At 41.0% G+C, this 22,756-nt stretch overlaps 1 protein-coding gene across 15 annotated transcripts in view; it reads right to left on the reverse strand.

Annotated features, from left to right (window-relative positions):
• MAST4 (microtubule associated serine/threonine kinase family member 4) overlaps positions 1-22,756 on the reverse strand; it is a 569,247-nt gene that overhangs the window by 10,612 nt on the left and 535,879 nt on the right. For 9 of the 15 annotated variants that reach the window (XM_031003271.3, XM_055367638.2, XM_055367637.2 and 6 more), the window contains 8 exons: positions 22,232-22,333; positions 16,677-16,799; positions 16,381-16,493; positions 14,124-14,251; positions 13,541-13,776; positions 9,329-9,529; positions 6,055-6,284; positions 5,341-5,463 (listed from right to left, as the gene is read on the reverse strand). In XM_031003271.3, coding sequence (XP_030859131.2) covers positions 5,341-5,463; positions 6,055-6,284; positions 9,329-9,529; positions 13,541-13,776; positions 14,124-14,251; positions 16,381-16,493; positions 16,677-16,799; positions 22,232-22,333 — 1,256 coding nt within the window. The remainder of the gene's footprint in view (positions 1-5,340; positions 5,464-6,054; positions 6,285-9,328; positions 9,530-13,540; positions 13,777-14,123; positions 14,252-16,380; positions 16,494-16,676; positions 16,800-22,231; positions 22,334-22,756) is intronic. The other 6 variants (XM_055367639.2, XM_055367646.2, XM_055367645.2 and 3 more) reach the window with 1 other exon arrangement.

A 22,756-nucleotide genomic window follows, 5' to 3' on the forward strand; every position in this document is an offset into this window, starting at 1 on the left:
CAAGTGATTCTCCTGCCTTAGCCTCCCAGGTAGCTGGGATTACAGGCATGTGCAACCAGGCCTGGCTAATTTTGTATTTTTAGTAAAGACAGGGTTTCTCCATGTTGGTCAGGCTGGTCTTGAACTCCTGACCTCAGGCGATCTGCCTGTGTTGGCCTCCCAAAGTACTGGGATTACAGGCATGAGCTACCGTGCCCAGCTGATTATTTTCTATGTTTAAATTCTTACACAGTTTGATGTTGTCCCTTATTTAGTTTGGTTATTTGTATTTCTTTAAGAAATGATTTATTCAGTCTTACATCCAGTTTAATATTGGAAGGTCTTAGTATTTTATTATTAGTTTTAGAGTTCTTTAATTTTTTTTAATTAAAAAAAATTTTTTTGAGATGGGGTCTTGCTCTATTGCCCAGGTTGGAGTGCAGTGGTGTGATCACAGCTCACCACAGCCTCGAACTCCTGGGCTCAAGCAATCCTCCTGCCTCACCCTCTGAGTAGCTGGGATTACAGGAGCACACAACCATGGCTGACTTAGAATTCTGTGTGTGTTTAAGACAATATACTTTCATACCTAATGTCATATTTGCAGGAAATATTTTAGGGAAAGGGGGCTTTAACTTCAACGAGAAAAAAGTTTATTTTGTTTTCTATTGCAAAATAATAAACATTCTTTATGCAAGCCCCAAAACATTAAAAATAAACCTTTATCTGATAGTAGAGATTGCATTCTAGTTGTTCTTTAATGAGAAAAATCATTTTGTAAGTATGTAAGGTCTACCATTGAAGGTTTTTTGGAGTGGGGTCTTCTCTTCACAAATTGAGGCCATGCTGAAATTTTAGTATTTCCTGTGGTGAAGGAAAGGGGCAACAAGCATGGCGAGTTCCTGTGTCACTGATGTTCCTTCAGTCCTCTTCCATATGCAGAGAGTGGACGTGCAGAACCATAATGATCACTGGGGCTATGCTACCATGTGTGCCACTAGAGCTGGAATCCAGTTCCACTCTTTTCTAATACAATTCGGATTGACTTTTTAAAAGCATAGATTTATTTTTAAACCATTTTCATATATATTCTGTAAATTTATTTTCACAAACAAGTCGTAAGGGTTGTTTGTTTCACCCTCATGGCCTAGAAGAGTTTGTTATCCTTCCTTTACAGGTGAAGAAAACGGATTCTGAGACAACAGACAACAAGGTTCTTGTTTCCGAGGTCACTGAGAGTCCAGTGGAAGAGCCCATGCTGGCTCTCTTGCTGCTCACCCCCAAAGCTCCTCCTACCAAACCCCGCTCCCTGTGGGCAGGGAATGCCCCTCAGTCCTCTCCATCTCTCCTGAGCCTGGCACAGTGCATAGCTGGTACTTAATAAGTGGCGGTAAGGGAAACAGGCACTTGATTGACATGTGGCATGGTCAAAGTATAAGACTGTCAAGATAAAATGAAGGAGCCGTAAACATATAAAATTGTATGAGACACATATAAATCCTCAACATACTTATCATCAGAAAACAGTGAAGACCAGGGCTTAAATGACAGCACATCACTAGACTCAGTACAAATGCTCCTATCCCTATAAAGACCAAGCCCATTTCTGTTTCTTGTCTCCACAAGTGGCTGTTCCAGAGGAAAATTCATTTAACTTACAGGCATACGCCAAAGACAACTTCTCTAAGGGGAAATACAGGCACAAAGGATGCAGAGTACAATAATTAGGTTGGAAGCATTAATGGTTACAAAAATGGTAAATGATTGGAAAAATGATAGGTGAGATTTGTGAAGCCTGCCACCTGGTGGATCCATCCAGCTACAGCGAGTGCTACCTGAACTGCTCAAGGTGGCTTACTAGGTCGATTTACCCACAATTAACTTCTCTTGATTAATGACTGACCTTGTATAGAAGAATTTCTGTAGCACTTGTTTAAAACAATAACAAAAATGCAGCTGGCAGACTGTTAAATGTTCAATTAATTCACTTTTACTTTAAACTATTTTCATGACTGGTGCACAGTGTGAAGAAAATTATTTCAAGTTGCCGGAACTGAATACAATAGCAGAAGTCAGGCTGTCCAATTTCTTCTCTGGGTCTGGCTCTAAGTTAACTTATCAGTTTGGCCCTGGGTAACTCACCGAAAGACTGCTTTTGCATTTCCTTCTCTGGAAAGCACAGATGGGAGATGGGCCCACTGCATCCCTGCGGCCTCAACCCCTTCACTACCCAATCTTGGCCATCTTGCACACTGTATCCTCACATTAACCCAGGCTTCAGCCTGCTGGTTCACTTGTATACCTCATAAACCTTGAGATCTCCTGTCCTCATGTTTACACACCTCATCATTTGGCCTAGACTATCCCGCACCCCTGACTATATACTGAATTGCCACTCATCCATCAAAGCCTTGCACAGATAACCCTCAATTCTTTGACGCCATTCCTGTCCACCCTGGAGAAAAGTCATCCCTCTTTTGGAACTTCTGCCGTGTTTATAGTCTGTTACTTAAGTTGAACACTTTGATTTTAGCCTGGTATGGCCACTGTTTCCCCCTGTGAACAGTAGACTTTAAGTTACTGGCAGCTGGAGAGTATGTACAACACACATGTAGAGCAGTGTGCTGTGGTAGTGGAAAAAGTGCAGGCTCCGGAGCTACACCGCCTGGGTGCAAATCATCTTATACTCCTTTCCAGCAGATAAGCTTAGATTGCTTTGTTATCTTCTTCTGCTTTTGTTTTTTTCATCTGTGAAATGGGAACATTTATATTTATAGCACCTACCTCAGAAGGTAACTGTTTGGATTACATGCGTTTATTCCCGTAAAACCACTGACAAGAGTGTGGCAGGCATCAAGAGCGCTTGCCCCATTAACTATTATCCTTACGTGTCTTTTTTTTTTTTTTTCTTGAGACGGAATCTCACTCTGTCACCCAGGCTGGAGTGCAGTGGCGCTATCTCGGCTCACTGCAACCTCCGCCTCCCGGGTTCAAGAAATTCTCTGTCTCAGCCTCCTGAGTAGCTGGGATTACAGGTGCCCACCACCACGCCCAGCTAATTTTTGTACTTTTAGTAGAGATGGGGTTTCGCCATCTTGGCCAGGGTGGTCTTGAACTCCTGACCTCGTGATCGCCCCACCTCGGCCTCCCAAAGTGCTGGGATTACGGGTATGAGCCACTGTGCCTGGCCCTTATGTGTCATTTTTGTTTGGCCTTTGCAGTATTTTGCACAAGGCTCTGTGTACATCAGCGGCTTGACAGATATGGGAGGATGGTAATCAAGCTATTTGATGGCCCCCATTTTAGTACACTGAAGCTCCCCAGTGTCCATGGAAAGGAAATTTCTGAAGCAGAAGCTGGTAAAGTTTTACGGCTTCTCCTATGCATTGGGGATTTAAACTAATGCTATACTTAAAAAGCAACTTGGTTGAAAAGTAAGTTTCTTAGATCACAGAAGTTAAGCCTGGCTAATTGGAACAGGTAATGGGACTGGGCCAAGTATCGTTTCCACCTGTAATGCTAGTGGGTGAAGAATGACCTCGGTCTACTTAAAAAGTTGTTTTTAGAAAGACTGATGCTGTCTAAAAGCTTTCCTCATGGCAGGAAAGCTTTGAGGTAAAGCTGAAGGAGGACACTGTCAGGGATTCATATAGCCAGTGGGGAGTGAACTGGATAACCATCACATTTTATAATTCCATGGATCGAGGATGCTGAGTGACTTTGGACAAGTTTGCCTATGCATGGAAGATAGTGCTCCCATAGCAGGTTCACTTTGAAGTTGTGAAGGTAAACAAGACCAAATATGTGAATCTATGAAACATGGAAAATGCTTACTATATTCATAATCCAAAAGACAAACACTATACAGGTAGTCATGCAGTTCTAAACATACACCTACACCCATCAGGACTTCTCCACCTTTCTCTAAGACTGCCATGACATTCCGTAAAGTCCTTTGCAAGTATAAAACACTGTGTAAACAGCATTCGAGAGTACCATAATACAGCCAACTTCCCTGCTGTTAAACCAATGAAGGCACACAGGAGCCCAGCACTGACACTAGTCACTTAATACTCTGATTTCAAGAGTCACTGGTTAAATTTGGAAGGAAGCTGCATGATTACACAGTTCACTGGGAAGATAATTAAATCCCTTGTATCCTCTTGGTTTCATGACATTGCTTACTCCTCTTGAGTGCTTCCTTTATGAACACAGGCAGGATGTTCTTTGGATTTGTGACAGAGTACACCATGGCTTCAAAGGGTGCCAATGGCCCTCCACTCCACTGTTTAAGCAGTTTCAGTGACACACATCGACTGCATCCAGAAATGAAGGCTTTGGGTTGTGCAAGGTGCTCCGTAGCCCGATGAGGGCAAGACAATAGAAATGGGATCATCTGAGTCTGCTAAGAGACCTTGCCAGAGTCCTCTAGGGGAAATACACATTCAAATTTCATAGAAGCAGGAAGAGAAGTTTTAAAATACAGAATTCTATTAAAATACTTTACAAAATAAATCACGAAAGTGATCAATTATGTCGCAGCAAAATAAGCAAATGTATACTTCTCAATATATATATTTCAGTATATTATTTCTTATTCTGATGTTGTGAACAGACATATGATACTATCTAGAGATATGCTGTCGCAGGAGCTGTTCTGCATAAAATACAATCAAATAACTGAACAGAACTATCTGAGAGCTATCTGAGAGGATCAGTGTGTGTCCTTTCTCTCTCTCCATTTACAGTCATGCTTCCTGTGACCTTCTTACTCCATAGGCTCTATTCAGCTTACATTTTAAGTAGAAATTGATCCCTATTTAAGTTAATTTGTATGGTGGGGAGGGAGGCCTAATAATTGCTAGAACTTCTTCTTTCAGTACCACTTATTTTTTATAATTTATAGTACATGTGTATATATTTACAATTTTGTCTTTCAAAGGAACTCTAATTCTCAGACTAAACCTTCAGATCAAACCTCACAGTTTAATACAATTTTGTCTTCTAGTATACTAGAATGAAACCTGTTAGAAGTTCCTGAAGGAAGTCACCTTTAGGATAGGTAGGTGACTCTCCAAATAGATGTCACTCTGTAAGGTATATAAACAAAGAGAATTCTTACTACTTACAATTTAGAATGAGAAGCAAAATTAAATTAGGGAATGAGTATGCAGATATAAGGACATTATTTCATGACATAAAACCAGAGAATTCATAATATCTTTGTCTTTAAACTTGAGACTACTGAATACTTTCTCAGTAATCAGACATGGGTGTGACACAGGGAAATCAATCTCCTGGTACTAGCCCCTTTGGGCTGCCTGTCTCATCAGCATGGCCCTGACATAAAACATACAATACCTTCAGTAGGAGTTCTATAACTTCTGTGTGGACAAGTCCATGCACTGGTTCTCCATTGATGTGAGTGATAAGATCTCCAGCCTTCAGTCCTGCCTGGCATGCCGGACTTCCTTCTTCTACATTCTAAAGTCCAAGAGGAGAGGATATTTGTAGGCAAACAAATGACTACTCTAACACCTACTGTGTCTTCTGGAAGAATAATGAGTTAATTAGCAAACGTCCTAAGCCTCTAATAGAAAATCTAACACATATGTTTACTATTCCTATTCTATCATTATTCTAAAATAGGAAACTTTCTATGGTACTCAGAAATTTTCAGGTGATTCAGACTGAAAGTACCAGAGCCACAAAGAAAAAAAAATGAATGACCAAAACATTTCAGGTGATTTGAGAAGGTCATTTTTAAAAAGAAGGCTAGGAAAAAATGATAAAATAAAAGAAGGATGCAAATAGGATTGCCTTTGACTATGTCTACCAGCTTGGTATGTAAGAAAGAACAATCGAATATGAAAACTGGACAGAATTATGAGATATTCGTTTTTGCTAAATTCAATTCCACCATATACATACAGGGATGGAGCTCTAAAAGGAAAATGAAACAGGTCGCAAATGCAAGCTTAAAAGTAAATATATTTGCTATTTATCAGCCAACCTATCCACTCTCCAGCTTGGCTGGAAATGAAAAATCCCAAGTGCGAGACATGCAGGTCTTACCCAGACGATATGGTGCACTGTATAGATATCACTGTCTCCCACATACACCCGGATGGCTCGGATGGTAAAGCCGTAGTTCTTCCCCGAACTGTGGATCACAATCGGCTGATGTGGACTGGCAGAAGCTGCTGAGGAATCTCGGCTGGGAGAGGAATCTCGTGAAGAAGAAGGGTCCGAGGACAGGGAATGGGGAGACATTGGACTTCCCAGAGGGGAAACAGCAAACATATCTGTAACAAAGAAGCCAGTCATCAAAGCCCATGTGGCTCACACAAGCATCCATGCAGGCAACCCTCACCCCATGAGCCCTGCCAGGACTAGGGGCATAGTCACAACACAAATCCATTTGTTTCCAATAGCAAAATGAAGATGAAATAATACAAAAATGTTTCTATCAGTAACTAGCATGAATTCCAAAAATGTCAAACTTCAAGAGTGTTGCTATTTTAACTAATTTTTCAGTTAGGAAAGAGAAAGAAATTTCAATACTTTCATGTTATAATTTTTTAGTTTCTATGCTTATTAAAAGACACCACAAGGATTAGCCTCTGGCTGTGACATTTTTACTTAATGTTTTATTTTAAGTAAAGAAATAAATCATAGATGCATATATTTCAAGTATGTCTTCATGTGGAGAAGACTGTATGTATTATATTAACAGATACTGGATTCCAAATTCTTCACTAAACAATTTTAACATGGTCCTTTTCAACACACATGGCCAGGAAAGCAATTTATCAATTTACCAGCTGATTTCTACAATGCTATTAAATGAATACTGATTAAAGAATTTTAACTGGCCGGGTGTAGTGGCTCACACCTGTAATCCCAGCACTTTTGAGAGGCCAAGGTAGGCTGGTCGCTTGAGCCCAGGAGTTCAAGACAAGCCAGGTAATATGGCTAAACCCTGTCTCTACAAATAATACAAAAAATTAGCCAGGAAAGGTGGCATGTGCCTGTAGTCCCAGCTACCTGGGAGACTGAGGTGAGAGGATCACCTAAGCCTGGGAGGTCGAGGCTGCAGTGAGCCGTGACTGTGCCATGGCACTCCAGCCTAGGCGACAGAGCAAGACCCTATCTCAAAAAAAAAAAAGAAAGAAAAAAAGAAGAAAAAAAAAAAGGAAAGAAATTTTAATCAGGAAAACAATGAAGTGGTGACTTCTCTATAAATGAATAACATTACTGTGGTGACAACTGATTCTCTACATATATTACTTGCAATTCTAATAAGGTTTCTGAGAGGATAATGCAGGTGAGATAGAGAAACCTGAAGAGAATCTCACTGCATATTCCAAAACACCAAATCTACTGCTTTCTTTGTTTTAGAAGCAAACTGCTATGCTCTGAATGTTTGTGTCCTCCTAAAATTCCTATGTTGAAAACTAACCCCCAAGGTAATGGTTTTAAGAGGTGGGGCCTCTGGGAGGTGATTAGGTCATGAGGGCTCTGCCCCTCATAAATGAATTAGTGCCCTTATACAAGAGGCTGCAGAGAGCTTGTTCTTCCCTTCTGCCATGTGAGGAAGTAGAGAAGGTGCTGTCCATGAGGAACAAGCCCTTGTCAGATGCTGAAACTGTCGCCACCTTGATCTTGGACTTCCCAGGCTCCAGAACTGTGATCAACAAATTCTGTTATTTATACCTTACTCAGTCTAAAGTATTTTGTTATAGCAGCAGAAATGAATGCTTTTTAGTTCATATCCCTGTTTCATCTACGTGAATCTAAACAGATCTTAACTGGTCATGTGAAACTGTCTGTGTGTGTGTGCACTTGAGAAAAGGCAGAATAATCTACAAAACATGCTGCGGTTTAAACATGAGCTCAGTTGGAGCCAGGCTACAAAGTTCCCAGTGCTACTGAAGGCTCACCAGGGTGTGGTGAGTTCCAATGTGGCTACCGTAAGCTGAAAGTATCCATACTACCCACTATTTCAATTCTTATGCTTGTTCAAAGAAGAGCAAAGCCAACTGTATCATGACCCATGCTCCTTCCCTCTCTGACTTCATGTAGCATCTTGGCTGTCTTCTGCTGGCTCTCTTCTGTCTAATCAAAGGACAGGTGAAGAGATGCATGCTGGCAGGCAGGGAACTTCAAGACATGCACGTGGGAGGAGGACACTGTGGACACACATAGATCCCAAACTGCTGAAAGGCCAGGCCCCCACTTCTTTACCTTCTGATGGTCTCCCTTATCTCCCCAAATCAAATAATTTCCTTATTCTACCAAAGTACGGGCTTCCTAACCAGCTTTCAAAACTGCACTGGCCCATATCCAACTTACTTTCCCATCTGTGCAGCTGCACCAGGACCATCATCTTCAACTTATGAAGAGTCACACAGACTAGGGATACAGGTGTTTGTTTTATGGTGCGAAACAGGACACCTCCCAGAAACTGAATCTGCTAGATTGAGCACTACTCCCAAATGAGCATTTGTTTATGTCAAATTGCTTTCTGCACAAATATGAAACTTTAAAAACATAAACAATGCCTTTTATACATGATCTGTATTCTTCCAAAAACAAGCCATCTGCAATATAATTCGAGTCCCATTCTACTCTCTTGCTGTCATTTGAGTGATATCACAACCATCAGGGTGTATATTTCATTTCTGCCAGTGGGATTACTACAGAATTAGTGATCAGTAGAGGCAAAACCAGTTTGTGGGAAAATACTACAATTCAACAAAACCTTAATTAAGCCCAATTTTCCAAAACAGGGCAGAAGATGATTTGCTACCAGTAGGAGGAAGCATAGCTCAACTGACAGGGTTGGGAAAACCTAGAATTTCAATGCTGTCTGTGACTCTATCTCCAGAAATGAAAAGTTTAACTATTTTCCTCATTAATTAGATGAGAAAAACTATATACTTAGCTTTCCAACACAAATGTTGTAAACAGCTCTATAAAGCGTATAAATTATACATACTCTAGAGAAAAAAAATTATTCAAGGAAGGAAAATTTATCATTTAACTTGGAGGGAGAAAAGAAAAGGAAAGGAAACAAAACAGAAACAAGCTTTCATGGAAGGAAGCCTCTCTTGTACCCCTGATGCAGAAAGTGAGATGAAATAGGCCAAAATGCTCCTTGGTGGCCCTACAAATCCTGCAGGAAGAATTCAGAGTCTGCAGGCAGAAGCTCTCAAGAGCTGTCCTGGGACATGACCCGTTATTACTTCAAGCAATCTTGCATCTCATTCAGCATTCCAAATTGGGAGAGGAGGGACGGGACCACATGCACAAATCACACAATTTCATGCAAGTAGTATCTCTCTACCTCCTGGGATCATGAGGGAAAGAGCACTGGCAGAGAGGGACTTTGTGACTTTCCCCGAGATTTTCTTTTTTTCTGTGCTTTCTAATCGCTGCCGAGCCATGTGAGAAGCGGGTTCACTGGATGGCTTTGAGGAATTATCTGTACTGTCCACACACTCGCTTCGTCCATTTATCTGATCCAAGTGCTCTGAAAAACTGCCAACTGTACAAAGAAGAAGGGATAAACACATTCAGGAAAATCCAGGATAGGAGAGGTGGGAAGAGGGGAAGAGAGAGACAGCAGGAAGAGTAAATGCCAGAGAACATACTCCTATGTGGCCAGTAAGTCCAGACGGTGTCAGGCGAACATTAACAACAGGTGATTGCTTTGAGAAAGGTGACGTGGAGGAGGAAGAGATGGAAGAGGCATCTATTCAGGCTTCATTCTACCTGTACAGAGGTCTGCTAATTCTCAATCCATGACTCCATGTAACCAGAGGAATTAGTTTCTTTCAACAATCTATATTTTTGAAACCTTGCAGAGATAATTCTGGTGCCCCTACCCCCCCCCCACCATACCATGAAAGGCTGTGCCATGAATCAAATATTACCTCCCAAACACCATGGCCGCCCACTTCATACTGTGATTACCTTATGATACTGATGATTATCATTATCAATGCTGTTAATCATAATTTTGACCCGTGGACATTTTTTCATCACTCCCTGTAGACTTACGTCTGTGCGTTAGAACACACCTCATACTAGGCTGAGGCAAGTAACTGATAGAAAAGTGCCTCAAATGTCTCTTCTCACTTCTCAGGCCATATGCCTCCTTTCATTCTAAGCTAACTGTACATTTCAAAGGACAAGCAAGACAAAGGATATTACTCCCTCCATTACTCAAGTTCACTTCATCCTCCTGGCTTTTAATCCAGCGTATCATATGCTGATCCTCCCTCATGCTATTTCCTCTCCCCTCTAAACCACACCTTCTTTACTTTTAATTTTGTTCATCTTTAATATAAACTGGAGTTATTTTTAACTTAAAAAAAATTAGGGCTTCCCTCAACAACGGAGCGTAAGAGAGGATAAATATGGAGGGGGGTGCAGAAATGGAACATCACTGACGCTGGTCTGGTGAATGCAAAGGCCGAGAGTAAAGAAAGCTCTGCAGCAGGGTGACATGTTGAGTCCCCCAGAAGGAAGCTGAACAGCTATTCCTTTTGATTTGTCCTACTTTTTGTTTCCGAGGTTATCGGTTTTCTATCGTGTTTTTCTTTAAAAACATCATTGATAGCACATTTTTGTCCATCCAGGAGAAAAAATGCTCATCTCATTTTACTTCTACATGCTACATTATAAGCCCCATGTGCTTAAAAATCATCAACTGTCTCATCACCTTTAGAGATACAATCCATGCAGAGTATTAACACCACTATAAATGATCCTTTGAAAGAGTGGCCAGCACATTTCAAAGTGCTGACCATATGACACTGTTTGCCTGGGAAAGAGTTACACTTAGACTCAACTAGCATTTCTCTTACACTGCTGTCTATATACCACTCAGCGGTATGGTTGTAGTTTGGCCCAAGCTCATGGACAAAGTTCAGATCTTACAGCTGTGGTCTAGGCTAAGGGTAGCTGGGAACTTGGACAGCAGCTTTAGTCATAGCACACTTTGTGGTCATCTACTGTGCATATGTACAGGAAAAGATTCATGGACTTCCACATAACACCCATCTGACCAACAAAGGGAGATAACCTTAAGGCAAATATCAATCTTTTTACTCCTATATGCTAAACTCATTCTCATTTAACAGAATATTCCATTCTCTTACAGAAATCAGCTACTGAAGGTCTTGATAAAAACTGCTTCACAAGTAATAAATCTCATCTCACAAAACTTAAGCTTCCCATTGAGTAAGGTACACACTTCCTTCTTTGTAATTTGGTTTGGATGGGATCACTGACAAGTATAAAATGAAAAGCTGAATCTCTTTACAATGAGTAATTGTTGGATACGTTTGACCCCTACACCTAAGACTTCAAGACGTTTATTTTTCATGGCTTCAAACACAATGTAGTCATGATAAAAGAGAAACATGTATAAAGTTGTACTTCCCTAAATGCCAGAGTGTGGATATACAACCTTGTGTCACCTCTCCCTCTTGCCTCTGCCATCTCATTTTGCAGCACTGCATATAAGCGTGAGCTTCTTTTCTGCCAATGGTAGATAATGTCACTTTAACGTTCTCTAAATGTCAAGGGTTCCTTCTTTTTAGTGGTGGAGCAATATAAAAATCAACAAATTTAATTTTACTACAGTCACGGTTTTCAGACTCCCTAATTACCCTTGGCTATAAGCAAATCAGCTCATCTCTCTATTCTGCACAGCCCCCAAGGCCTTTGATTATTTTTAGTGTGTGTATGGGGGAGACAGAGAGACAGAAAGATGGTGTGAATCTATTAATCAAAATGCATGGCAGGACCTAGGTGAATTTTTTTTTTAATTATGAAAGTAATCAATCACATGCTTAGACACGATTCCCCTCCCTTCCCCTCCTACCTTTCCGGTAGTGAGCAGGCTGAGGAGACTAAGAGATAGTAAACAGTTCACTATATTAAGAAAAAATTTTAAATGGAGGTGAATATACTCTATTCAGAGTAGGGTAACTAAGAACCAGATAAAGGCCTTTGTAACCAGGAATAGAAAATACCAAGATATCTACATATGATCTGAGCATCAGCATGAACTAGAGATGGTCAGGAATCTTAGTCTGATAGGTTGCCTTTACACTACTTCCTCATTGCTGTTCTCTTGGCTTTATGGTTAGGATAAGTGGAATTACGCAACATGAAAACAGAACTGAAGTGAAGACAGAGAAGAAAATCCAACATTATTTTCCCCCACAATAAACTATAAGCACATGTGAAGCTTCACAGATCCAAACTTCTTAGTGAGGTTGAAATAAATCCAGCCCATAAAATTTTTCTTGAAATGATTAAAAAAAAGCTTACACTATGAATATTCAGTTAGTTTAAAAAATGTTGATGAAAAATCTTGGAATCATTCGTGGTTATCAATACAGCATATTGAATGTAGCTTAATGAAAACATTCATTATAGCAATTCTAAGCCATATACATCTCTTATTTTTTGAAAAAGCATAAATGCACATACTCTATAGAAGAATATGCTGTGCATAAAATTTTTATAAATCAAATGATATTTTAAATGAACTTAAGAGGCTTGTTTTGGTGCAGTTAATTGCCAGTTTGATTATCTAGTGAGGATACCTCCATTACTAATGACCAGCAAGTATCCATGATATATTAAGCTCCTTAAAAATCTGTGAAGACACTGTTCCTCTTGTCAGGAAGGTTACATCACACAAAGGTAACTTTTAAAAAGTGCTTTCAAAGGCCCAAGCCCCCTTGGCTGCCTCCCAAAAATGCAAAGATGTCTCAGGAGTTTCTTACTCCAATTACCCAGAGTTTCTTACTCCAATTACCCAGAGATGGGGAAGGTAACGTTTGTCTTCAGTCGAGTTATTTCACATGCACGTAAACTATCAATTTAAATCATGTTGGTATTTCTGACTCCCCTTTCCCCTCCTTAGTCCCAGATGGACCAGAACAGCATTAAGCGTCTTGTTGCACTCAGTCTGCACTGAGTCTAGTGTGTAGAGAGAAATTATTTGGTACAACATAACCCTTTAACAAAAGCCAACTCCATCAAAGAAACAACCATCCATTTCAATGCTAGAGAGAAACCTGGCTTTATACTGTGCCTTACGGGTGATTCAAGACATCTTCAAGGGTAATTCTGACAAGCTGACTACTTGATACTGGCTGTTACACTGAACTTTTGAGTTAGATGCTACTGCATAAGACATACCTTTGTATCAACAACTGAGAACACGCTCCCTTAGCACGTTCTGACTTCCCTCAAAAGATCCCCTGCAACCTGGCTGAGAAAGTGAAGTTTAGCCCCAAGGTCAAACTGAAGCAATAACAGTTTGCTGCATGGCCGAGCACTGAGGAGGAGTCTGAGACATCTGATCTTAGCTCTCAGAAGATCGTGTCCCAAGCCTAAGGACTGAGGCCATGGAGAAAGTCTAGCAGCATAAAACGCCCATCTTTACTGCCTGGCGAGGCCCGCCCTGGGACTGAGCACTAGGAGACACTTAGTGTGATGAGGAGGACAGCAGGCACTATGGCCCGGGGCTTACCTGACAGGGTGGAGCTGCTGATGGTGCTGGCTGGGGTGGTGACCTCAGGCTCCTCCTGGGCACACTCTTCAGGAGGAAGGGCTGGCTTTCCTGGCTCCTCATGGGGGTCTCCAGGGCAGGAGGCAGCTTCATCTTGCTCTCCCTCTGTTGAAATAGCCAGTTTGGGAAGTAGGCCAGAACTGAGTTTATGTCTGTTGCTTTCAGTATCTGAAGAGTTGGATGTTGATAGCTGTTGCCTTAATTAAAAGCAAAAACAAAGTCATATATACATACTAGGAAACTGTGTTAAAGATGAATTTTGGAAGAAACCAGGTGAAAATTGGACTTGGATAAGCCTAACCAAGAGATGTCTAGTGCAATGGTTCTTAATGTGTGCTACCCAGAGCAGCAACATCTGCATAATCTGGATACTTGTCAGAAATGCACATTTTCAGGCCCTACCCTAGATCTACTGGATGAGAAACTCTGGAGGTGGGAGATCTGTGTTTTAACAAGCCCCCCAGGTATTCTGATGCTCACTAAAGTTTAAGAAACTCTGCTCTAGTAGCTACTGCTTATATTATTTAAGAGGCATTTCACATACATTTCAGAATATTCTGAACTCCAGCTCAGTGTTTCTGTGGATGGCAAGGTTGTGCTTTTGGTTTTGTCCCCAGAGTCTTCCTTCTCTTCTGTTGAATTCTGAGTGATTCGATCTATACTGCTGAAAACCTGGAAGGCAAATAATCGGTGCTTATTAATATCTACTAAAAAGAGTTTGTCAGAAAAACACTCCAAGTCTTGGGAGAAAAACCTGAGAGGATAACTAAATTCTGAACTAATATTGTGTATTCAGAAAGTACTTTCCAGTGTTGTTGACCAGAATCCAGAGAGGAAGGGTCAGAGTGAGTGAGTGTGTGTGTGTGTGTGTGTACATATATACGAATAGGGAGCTACGAATTCATCATCCTCTCATCATATCTTGTTGCGGACTTTGTATCTGCAAACAAAATCCACAGATGCAGTGGAGTTTCTAGGCCTTGGGATCAATGCACATCTTGATTACTTTTTAACCATGAAGTCAACTGGAAAAAGAAAATAACAGAGAAACAGATTTAATGGCCACCAGTCAGGGGTGGGAAGAAGAAAAATGAATTGGAATTGAGTGCAAACAGAAGAATAAATTATCTGTTTCAAGACTGGGTGGTGGTGTGGCAAGGATGCAGTACATATTTTGTTATAAGAGCCAGAGGTATTTGTTTCACTTACAAATCACATCTATAGACAGGCAGTTTCCTATGTTGGTGCCGGGGTTCCTGAAGGGGATCGGAGCTCAGGTAAGCCCAAGGTCTCAGCTATCTCTGAATCTCTGTTGTCTCATAAGAGAGAAGGTAAAATGGGGGTCTAAGAGCCTAGGGCAGGAAGTGCTCCCTACTGCCCTGCTCAGACACTTGCTGCTCTCATGGGAATGGTCCTCAGGCCTCCTATAATCTACTAGGAATAGCAGGAAAGTGGCTGAAGAAAAGGAGATGGTGGGAAAATGAAATACCCACCAAGGCAAAGAAGGAAGCAGTGTTTAGGGGTTGGCATTGTTGTCTTTGATGGCCCAGAGAACAGTCCTGGTCTGAGTCCACACTTAGCAAAGCTTCTGTCCTGGCTCTAGGACAGACTGGCTACCACCTTCTCCGGGGAAATCCTTACCTCGATGCCATTCCCATACGCAGGAGGGTAGTGCTGGCCAATTTGCAGGTGCATCTAGGTAATCATTTAGAAAAAGCTACAGAGCACTTTAAAATCACTAAATGTTATAGAAAAGCTAAACAATAATCATGCAAAATGCCATGGCAACAGAAAATATGTAGCTACTGAAAATAGCAAATGGGAGGTAGGGTGCCCTCAGGTTGATTTCCGTTTTTCCTAGGGCCTTGTTCTGTCTCAGTACTATCAGTTTTCTTTGTTTTGATTAATTGTTTTTTTACTTTTACTCTACTGGTAAAAAGGCATCTTTCTCAAGCATCAGTTTTATTATCTAAATGATTCTAGCTTGGCTTCCTACTGCCTTTTCAATATGGCTTATAATTTCTGTTTATTGGTTACAAGACTTTTTTTTTTTTGGCATTTTTTTTCCTTTTTGTGGAGAACGGGGTCTCGCTATATTGCCCAGGCTGGTCTTGAACTGCTGGGCTTAAGCTATCTTCTTGCCTCTGCCTCTCTAAGTGCTGGGATTAGAGGCGTGAGCCACTATGCCTGGCAGTTATGAGACTTTACAATCCTACAGTCAACTGTCCCCAGGTATCTTTGCTTATGTCAAGGACTGAGCCTTCTCCTTCTGTTGTACTCTGTGTAATCCCTCGGAGATGACTCTGTACACAGTGAAGCTCGCGCTCTTCATCCTGAGTTGAAAGCAATGAGTGATACCTCTGCAGCCTGGCATTGAGCCAGGTGAGAGACGTTCAAGGCAAGGTCATCATATAAGTAGCAGTCACACACTCCAAAAACAAGACTGTGGGTGCAAGGCTATGCCTGTAAGAAAACAATATCTTAATTTGTGGAGAGAGAAATATATTGGTGCTGGGGTTCCTGAAGGGGATCAGAGCTCAGGTAAGCCCAAGGTCTCAGCTATCTCTGAATCTCTGTTGTCTCACAGGAAAGAGAGAAGGTAGAATGGCAGTCTAAAAGCCTAGGGGATAGGGACAGACTATAAGTTGAGGAGGTCACTTTTCTTCAAACAAAAGGAAGTTTAAGCATAGGAGACCTCAAACCCTGGAAAACGGTAAGTGTCCAGCTGTTCGGGGATACTATCTGGCCAGCGGGAGATCCTCCCAGAGAGACTCTGTATGTTTATGCCACATTTCACTTACTTTTGAAAACCTGTGTGAACATGAAGAAAACTGCCTTATTTCCACATTAAAGTCTTCATCATTTGTGTCATCTTCTTCCTCCGTTTCCATATGATGATACTTCTCAGACCGAGCTGCAGTGAAATGTTTGGGAACAGGTCCAATTACTCAGATTTTCAGCATTTAGATATTTTAATTATGATTTTCTGTATCGACATTATGTTTAAGAACTCAGAGATATGAAAAGGTTCAAAAGCAAAGATAATTATTTATCGAGTAAAGGCCAAACAATGTTTTATGTCAGATAAAGCACATACTATCAAAATAACTTGTGTCATCCTCAGATTCCAGTTGGGGAATAAATTCTGCCTTCTGTCTCAGCAAACTGTTCCAGTCTAAAGAACGGAAGAATCGATGCTGTTTGACTTCATATGCACCACCTGGAAGGGGGCAGGTAGAGACAGAGAGGAAAGTGTTAAACTATCCCCACTAAGCAAAGGCAAACATCAGTTTTTAACAACAATTTTGAGAACATATCAGCAAAGAAATACAGACATGAAAATCATACTTTTTCATTCTACAACCAAAGCCCCACAAGTTTTTCTGATAATTTATCAGTAGGAGATTTGATGTTGCTAACAGCAGTTGCTATGGCACTGTTTTTCTTTGTCAGTTTTTTTCCATGACTTCCTCCATTTTTCAAAGGTTAATGATGTGGCCACTTAAAATCACATTATGCTGAACCTGGAGATGTAGATAAATATTGGCCCACAGCAGACTCACTCATTAAAAACCCAGAGAAATTCTAACAAGGTGCAAAATGTGTTCACAGCAACATTTCCTCTGGAGGTAAAATGAATATTGATAAATTTTTCCTAAATATTATTTATAGGGGTTACCATTCAATTTTATTGGATTGCTCATTAACATAGATAAGAATTAGATTCTGTGGATTACAGATTTGTAAGTAGGAAACTGACAAATCTGTTTTATAGACTTTTAATGTCTCCAAAATATCCATCACCATTTCCAAGTTTTAGGCTTCTTTTTCCAAGTCAGCATGAAAGCATAATTCAGTGAAATGTTTTCAATTCAGTTCATAATTTTAAAGAGTGATTTTAAAGGACAGGTCATCAAAAATATGAACACCATACCCCATATAAAGAGAAAAAGGTACATGTTATAACATCATAGCGTAAGAATCAGATCCCCGCCCTGCCACCAGCACACATGTTGTTGAAGAGAGAGATAACAAAGAATCAATCCTGAAAAACCTCTAAGAAGAGAGATTTATGAGAAGCTGCTACAGGGACTAATCAGCCTCCCTGCCAAAAGATCTCTGCTAGGTGCAAGTAAATGCCTCTTTCTTGTAGTTGTCACCCAGGCCTCTCATCCTGTCCTCTGTGGAGTCCAAAAAGAATAGGATGAGAAATGCCAAGCTGAATGCAAAATGGGCTGTGAATCTTGGTTGGGGGTTGCTGTCTGTGGATCAAAGATTGGACTCTGTCCTCATTGGACCCCTCTAGCACAAGACATAGTGTCAGCCTTAGCTCTAAACCCAGCCAGGGCAAATTGGTGTTCTGAAAATGATGGAATGGAGTGAAAACAGCAAAGTGAGGAAACTACCCAAAAAGGGGGGAAATGGATTCTTCTTTATAAAACACTTAATTAGAATCTTTACCCCATATTCTATCCAGGTGGTTTCCACATTTCTAGCAAAATACTGAAGTCTGACTGTAAGCATGAGCAGCTATGACTGAGGGCAAATTTGTGACAAGTATTGCACTAGATGCTACACGACAGGTGTCTTGTTTCCTTTAATTAAATCATCAAATATAACCACATGAAGTGGGCATTACAACACCTTTTGTGGATGTGGAAATGAAGCATAAGCAATAAAGCACCGTGGACCACGATCCCCCAGAGGGTAAAGATTCAAGGCTGAACCTAGGCCTGCCTAAAAACACCCAAGCCCAACCTCAGTGCCACATATAAGGCAGAGGCATGCTTTAATTTGTTCCTACTCCACCACCTCTCTTGCATCGCTTTGCAAACAGATTCAGAACTGCCAATACTGGGGACCTGAGCCTAAGAGCCAACTCATGTGGCTGTTCTATAGCACCTCTGGAGAGCCTCATTCCAGCCCACTATGCATCCTTGCTCTCACCTATCCCTAATCAATGTCCGTATGCACAACTGCCCATCTTATTTTCTTCTAGTGCTCTTTTACTTGGAGAAACAGAATACGAAAGCTAAGAGGGCTTAACTGTTTCCCTATCTAACATGGAGGTCGTCAGCACGGTGCGGGTGTTGGGTAGGGAAAGCCCTAGTTAGTGGCCCACAACACACATCTCTGGACTCCTAGTGCAGTGATGGTTCCACTAGACTACAATGACTATCACTTCAGCTGCTGCTCATGGGGCCACATCAATGGCCCAGCCCTCACATTTTGGGTTGCTCGATTTTATCAGAAAAGCAGTTTCTCTAGGGCCAAGAGCTCAACCAGACTGCAGCCAGTGTCAGGGGTTTTACTCCCTGCCTGCTATCCTCTGGGACCCAAGCTGCTGAGAGCCTTCATTTCATCTCTGTAGACAATGACAAATGGGTCCTCCTCAAGGACTTACAGCCCATGGTTGATTTAGCTCACATTTCTCACCCTTTGGCCTTTGTGCCTCACTTACGAGAAGCTGGTATCAGTGGGTCCAGTTTCTCAAGCACTTATGGAGAGATAAGGAAGAAAAGAAAGGGACAAATTGGGGGAAAATGACCTCTGGACTAAACTTTTGGTAAAATACGGGTGATAGCATCGTGAGCTAAAAACAAATCACTCATGCAAATGATAGTTATCATTGTAAGAATTCATTATGAAGGTAAAAGAAACATACCTTGAGCTCCTGTTAGATACTTAGTAAATGAACTAGATACCTTAATGAACATTTTTGCATTTACTCCTCACAGTAATCCTGTGAAGTATATAAAATGCCCATTTCCATAGACTAGGAAACTGAGACTCAGGACAATGAAGAAACTATTCAAGACATGGGTAGCAGTGACATCTGAGCAGCTCTGAAGTCCAGGGAGTCAGGCTGCCACTCAATATTCTACAAGTTCAAAAGTGTAGTTCCAGTAGGACAAGCTCCCAAATTGCAAGTTATGCTTTGACACTAACACTTTCCCTTTTCTCTCCTTTCATGGAAGTTTCTTAAACATCCATTATGTTCTTCACACCCTTTTTCTCAGCCTCTCTAATCTCTTGGGCAAATGTGCATTCGCACATTTTCACGGTGCATTATTTTGCCCACTAAATATGCATTAAATACAAAACGCTGTCATTGGAAGCAGCACGACAGGCCTGCGGGATTCTCAGCCTCAGTCTCTGGGCCCTACTGGGACCTGTCATGTTGGACTGGCCTGTTTGGCAAGCACTTGACAATTCTAAGAGCTTGGGTAGGGTCTTTTAAATGTCCCTTCTGGATTTCTGTTAGGGGATTTGTTCTTCAAACTGTCAAACCCTAAAAAGACTGAAAGTAGCAATAAACAAGAAAATGTGCAGAGAAGTAACTTGCAGCCTATGATTTATAAACACAGAGATGCTGATCATTATCACATCCTTGTCTAGTTAAATCAAGCCCAACCAAGAATCCAAGTTTTCCTGGAGGAGTAAATACAGGGCGGAATACAGGCTGAACATCCTTAGTCTGAACATTTAAAATCCGAAATGCTCCAAAATCTGAAATTTTTTGAGCACCGGAAAATTCCACACCTGACCTCAGGTAACAGGGATTAAAACATACATGATGGGGCCAGGCATAATGGCTCATGCCTGTAATCCCAGCACTTTGGGAGGCCGAGGTGGGTGGATCACTTGAGGCCAGGAGTTCAAGACCAGCCTGGCCAACATGGCAAAATCCCATCTCTACTAAAAATACAAAAAGTAGCCAGGCGTGGTGGCATGCTCTTGTGGCCCCAGCTACTCGGGAGGCTGAGGCATTAGAATCGCTTGAACCTGGGAGGCGGAGGTTGCAATGGACCAAGATCGCACCACTGCACTCCAGCCTGGGTGACAGAGTGAGATGCCATCTCTAAACAAACAAACAAACCACCCCACCCACCCACCAACCAAAAACCAAACAAAAAACACATATTATGGGCTTATTAAAGGACTAGGGCAGTACGCATTCATAACAGAATAAAAAATCATTTCAGTTTATGAACTTAGAAAATAATTCTAAGATAAAACTGTTGTTAATGAGGCAGATGACTCTGGAGGAAATGTTTTAAAAAGCCATCCAGCAGAATGCCTCCTCTTCCCTAGAATGATTTGTTTTTATCCTTAAAATAATCCTATGAGGTAGCACTTCGGAAAGCTCCTTTTCACAAATGAGGAGATGAGCAATGCAAAAAGAAGTAACCTGTCCAGGGTCATACAGCCGAGATTTAAACTCAGCCTAGCTGACTGTGGAGTTTATGCTCTCAACCTTAATTTATATTGGCTTTTCAGGTTAAAAGTCCACTCATCCACTGAAAAAGGTAAAAAAGGCACAAGGTGCTCTAGTGAGAGGCTCAACTAAAAGAAGTTTTCTAGTCAAGCCCTAATATTAAGCCTTCTTGGATTCTCTAATGCAGGGTCTACAAAGCTTTTGTGTAAAGGGCAAAACAGTAAACATTTCAGTCTTTGCAGGGCATGCGGTTTGTCATGACTACCTAACTCTGCCCTTGTAGCATGAAAGCAGCCATACAATACCTAAATGAGTGGACATGGAGGTGTTTCAGTAACGCTTTATTTACCATACCAGGCTGTGGGACAAATCTGGCCATAGCTTGCTGACCCTTGCTGTAATGCATTATCATAAACTCTAGTAGCCCAGCATTCATCTATACTTAGGTAAGAACAGGTCCTCCAACAGGAGAATCGGTGGGTGAATGTGGAGAATACTATACAATAAATATTTGGAACTGTTTCAAATTTTTGTCTTGGAAAAAAATGGGGGAGAAAATGATTTCTTCAGTATTTTCTGTTATTTCTATTAAAATGGGGGTAGAATGAAACAGCCCAGAGTAAACAACCCATCAAGCCAGCACTTTTCACTGATGAAAATTACGGCTGCTGGCTAGACTATATGCATTTATATTTAATATTTAGTCTCATCTACATAAATTCACATACTTGGGCAGACTGGGACTCTATACTGGGATTGCTAAGTCTGTCTATTCAGAATACAGAGAGGAAAAGGGAATAAAATGCTGGCAGAACAGTCAGAAAAAATAATCAGCAAGAAACAAATCTACTATCTCGTTAATCCTGAAAGACAGTGGTTTTTAATTCTCTTTCTTGGGTCATGGTGCTGATCACTGTGACAGGACAGCATGGTTCAACCCCAGACACTCATTTTCTAGTAATTAGTCCAAGTACTGATAACCCATTTCAAAGCTTGTGTATAGTAACGTGCTGGGTCAAATCCGTATGGGGATGTATATTTAAAGACAAAAACAAAAAGAGTTCCAAATATCGAATCCTCTGTTTCAAGTTATTTAAGATGCATGCTTTTCGGGATAGAAGAGTTACATGTGCCTTTGAGGTTTTCTTCCAGAGAAGCTTTATTTATTGAAACAAATTAAGCATAATTTCTGCTTTGCCAAACACAAAAACAACAAAAAACAAAGACAAACAACCAACCCTCTTAGTGTACACACTGTTTTGAATCAGAAAACAAAATCCAAAATATTATTGCTATAATGTGTTGCAGTCATGTTCTACATCAACTAACAGATGTTGCCTATGCAAAAGCAAAACAACAACAAAAGCTTCAGAGTGCTCCATGTAGACATTATTTCTTGCATATTAGCAAAATTAAAACACACGGGCTCTAACCTGTTCCCAGCCTCTCCAGGGGATTCTGCCTGAGGAGTAAGGTAATCAGATCCTGGGCATCAGGTGGGGGTGCCTCATCCTTCTCAGGCCAGTTGATCTCATCTAGAAGGAAGAAAAGTTGTTTATAACCATATTGTTCACAAGAGGGTCCAGGTCCCAGCAACATGGACATCACCTGGGAATTTGTCAGAAAGGCAGAATTTCAGGCCCACTCCAGACCTACTAAATCAGAGTCTGCATTTCAACAAGATCTTCAGTCGATTCCTAAACACAGTCATGTTTGAGAAGCATTATTTTACAAGACATAAGTAGCACAGATTTTTTACAAGGTAGGAAGAGTATATTTCAATAAGCAGATCTTTAATTTGCTTTTTAAATGTATTTTTCTTTCAAAGAATTGGCTTCCAAAAAGTTGCCTCTCTAGTTATTAAAAGACTTAAAATAATAGAAACTCTCAACACTTCCATTTCAGGTGGCTAATATATCCATCCAGGGATTATCTCAGGTTAAGATTTTTCTCTCTTA

The sequence above is a fragment of the Gorilla gorilla genome, chromosome 19 (genome assembly GCF_029281585.2).
Source record: "Gorilla gorilla gorilla isolate KB3781 chromosome 19, NHGRI_mGorGor1-v2.1_pri, whole genome shotgun sequence".
Classification (NCBI taxonomy): Eukaryota; Metazoa; Chordata; class Mammalia; order Primates; family Hominidae; genus Gorilla; species Gorilla gorilla.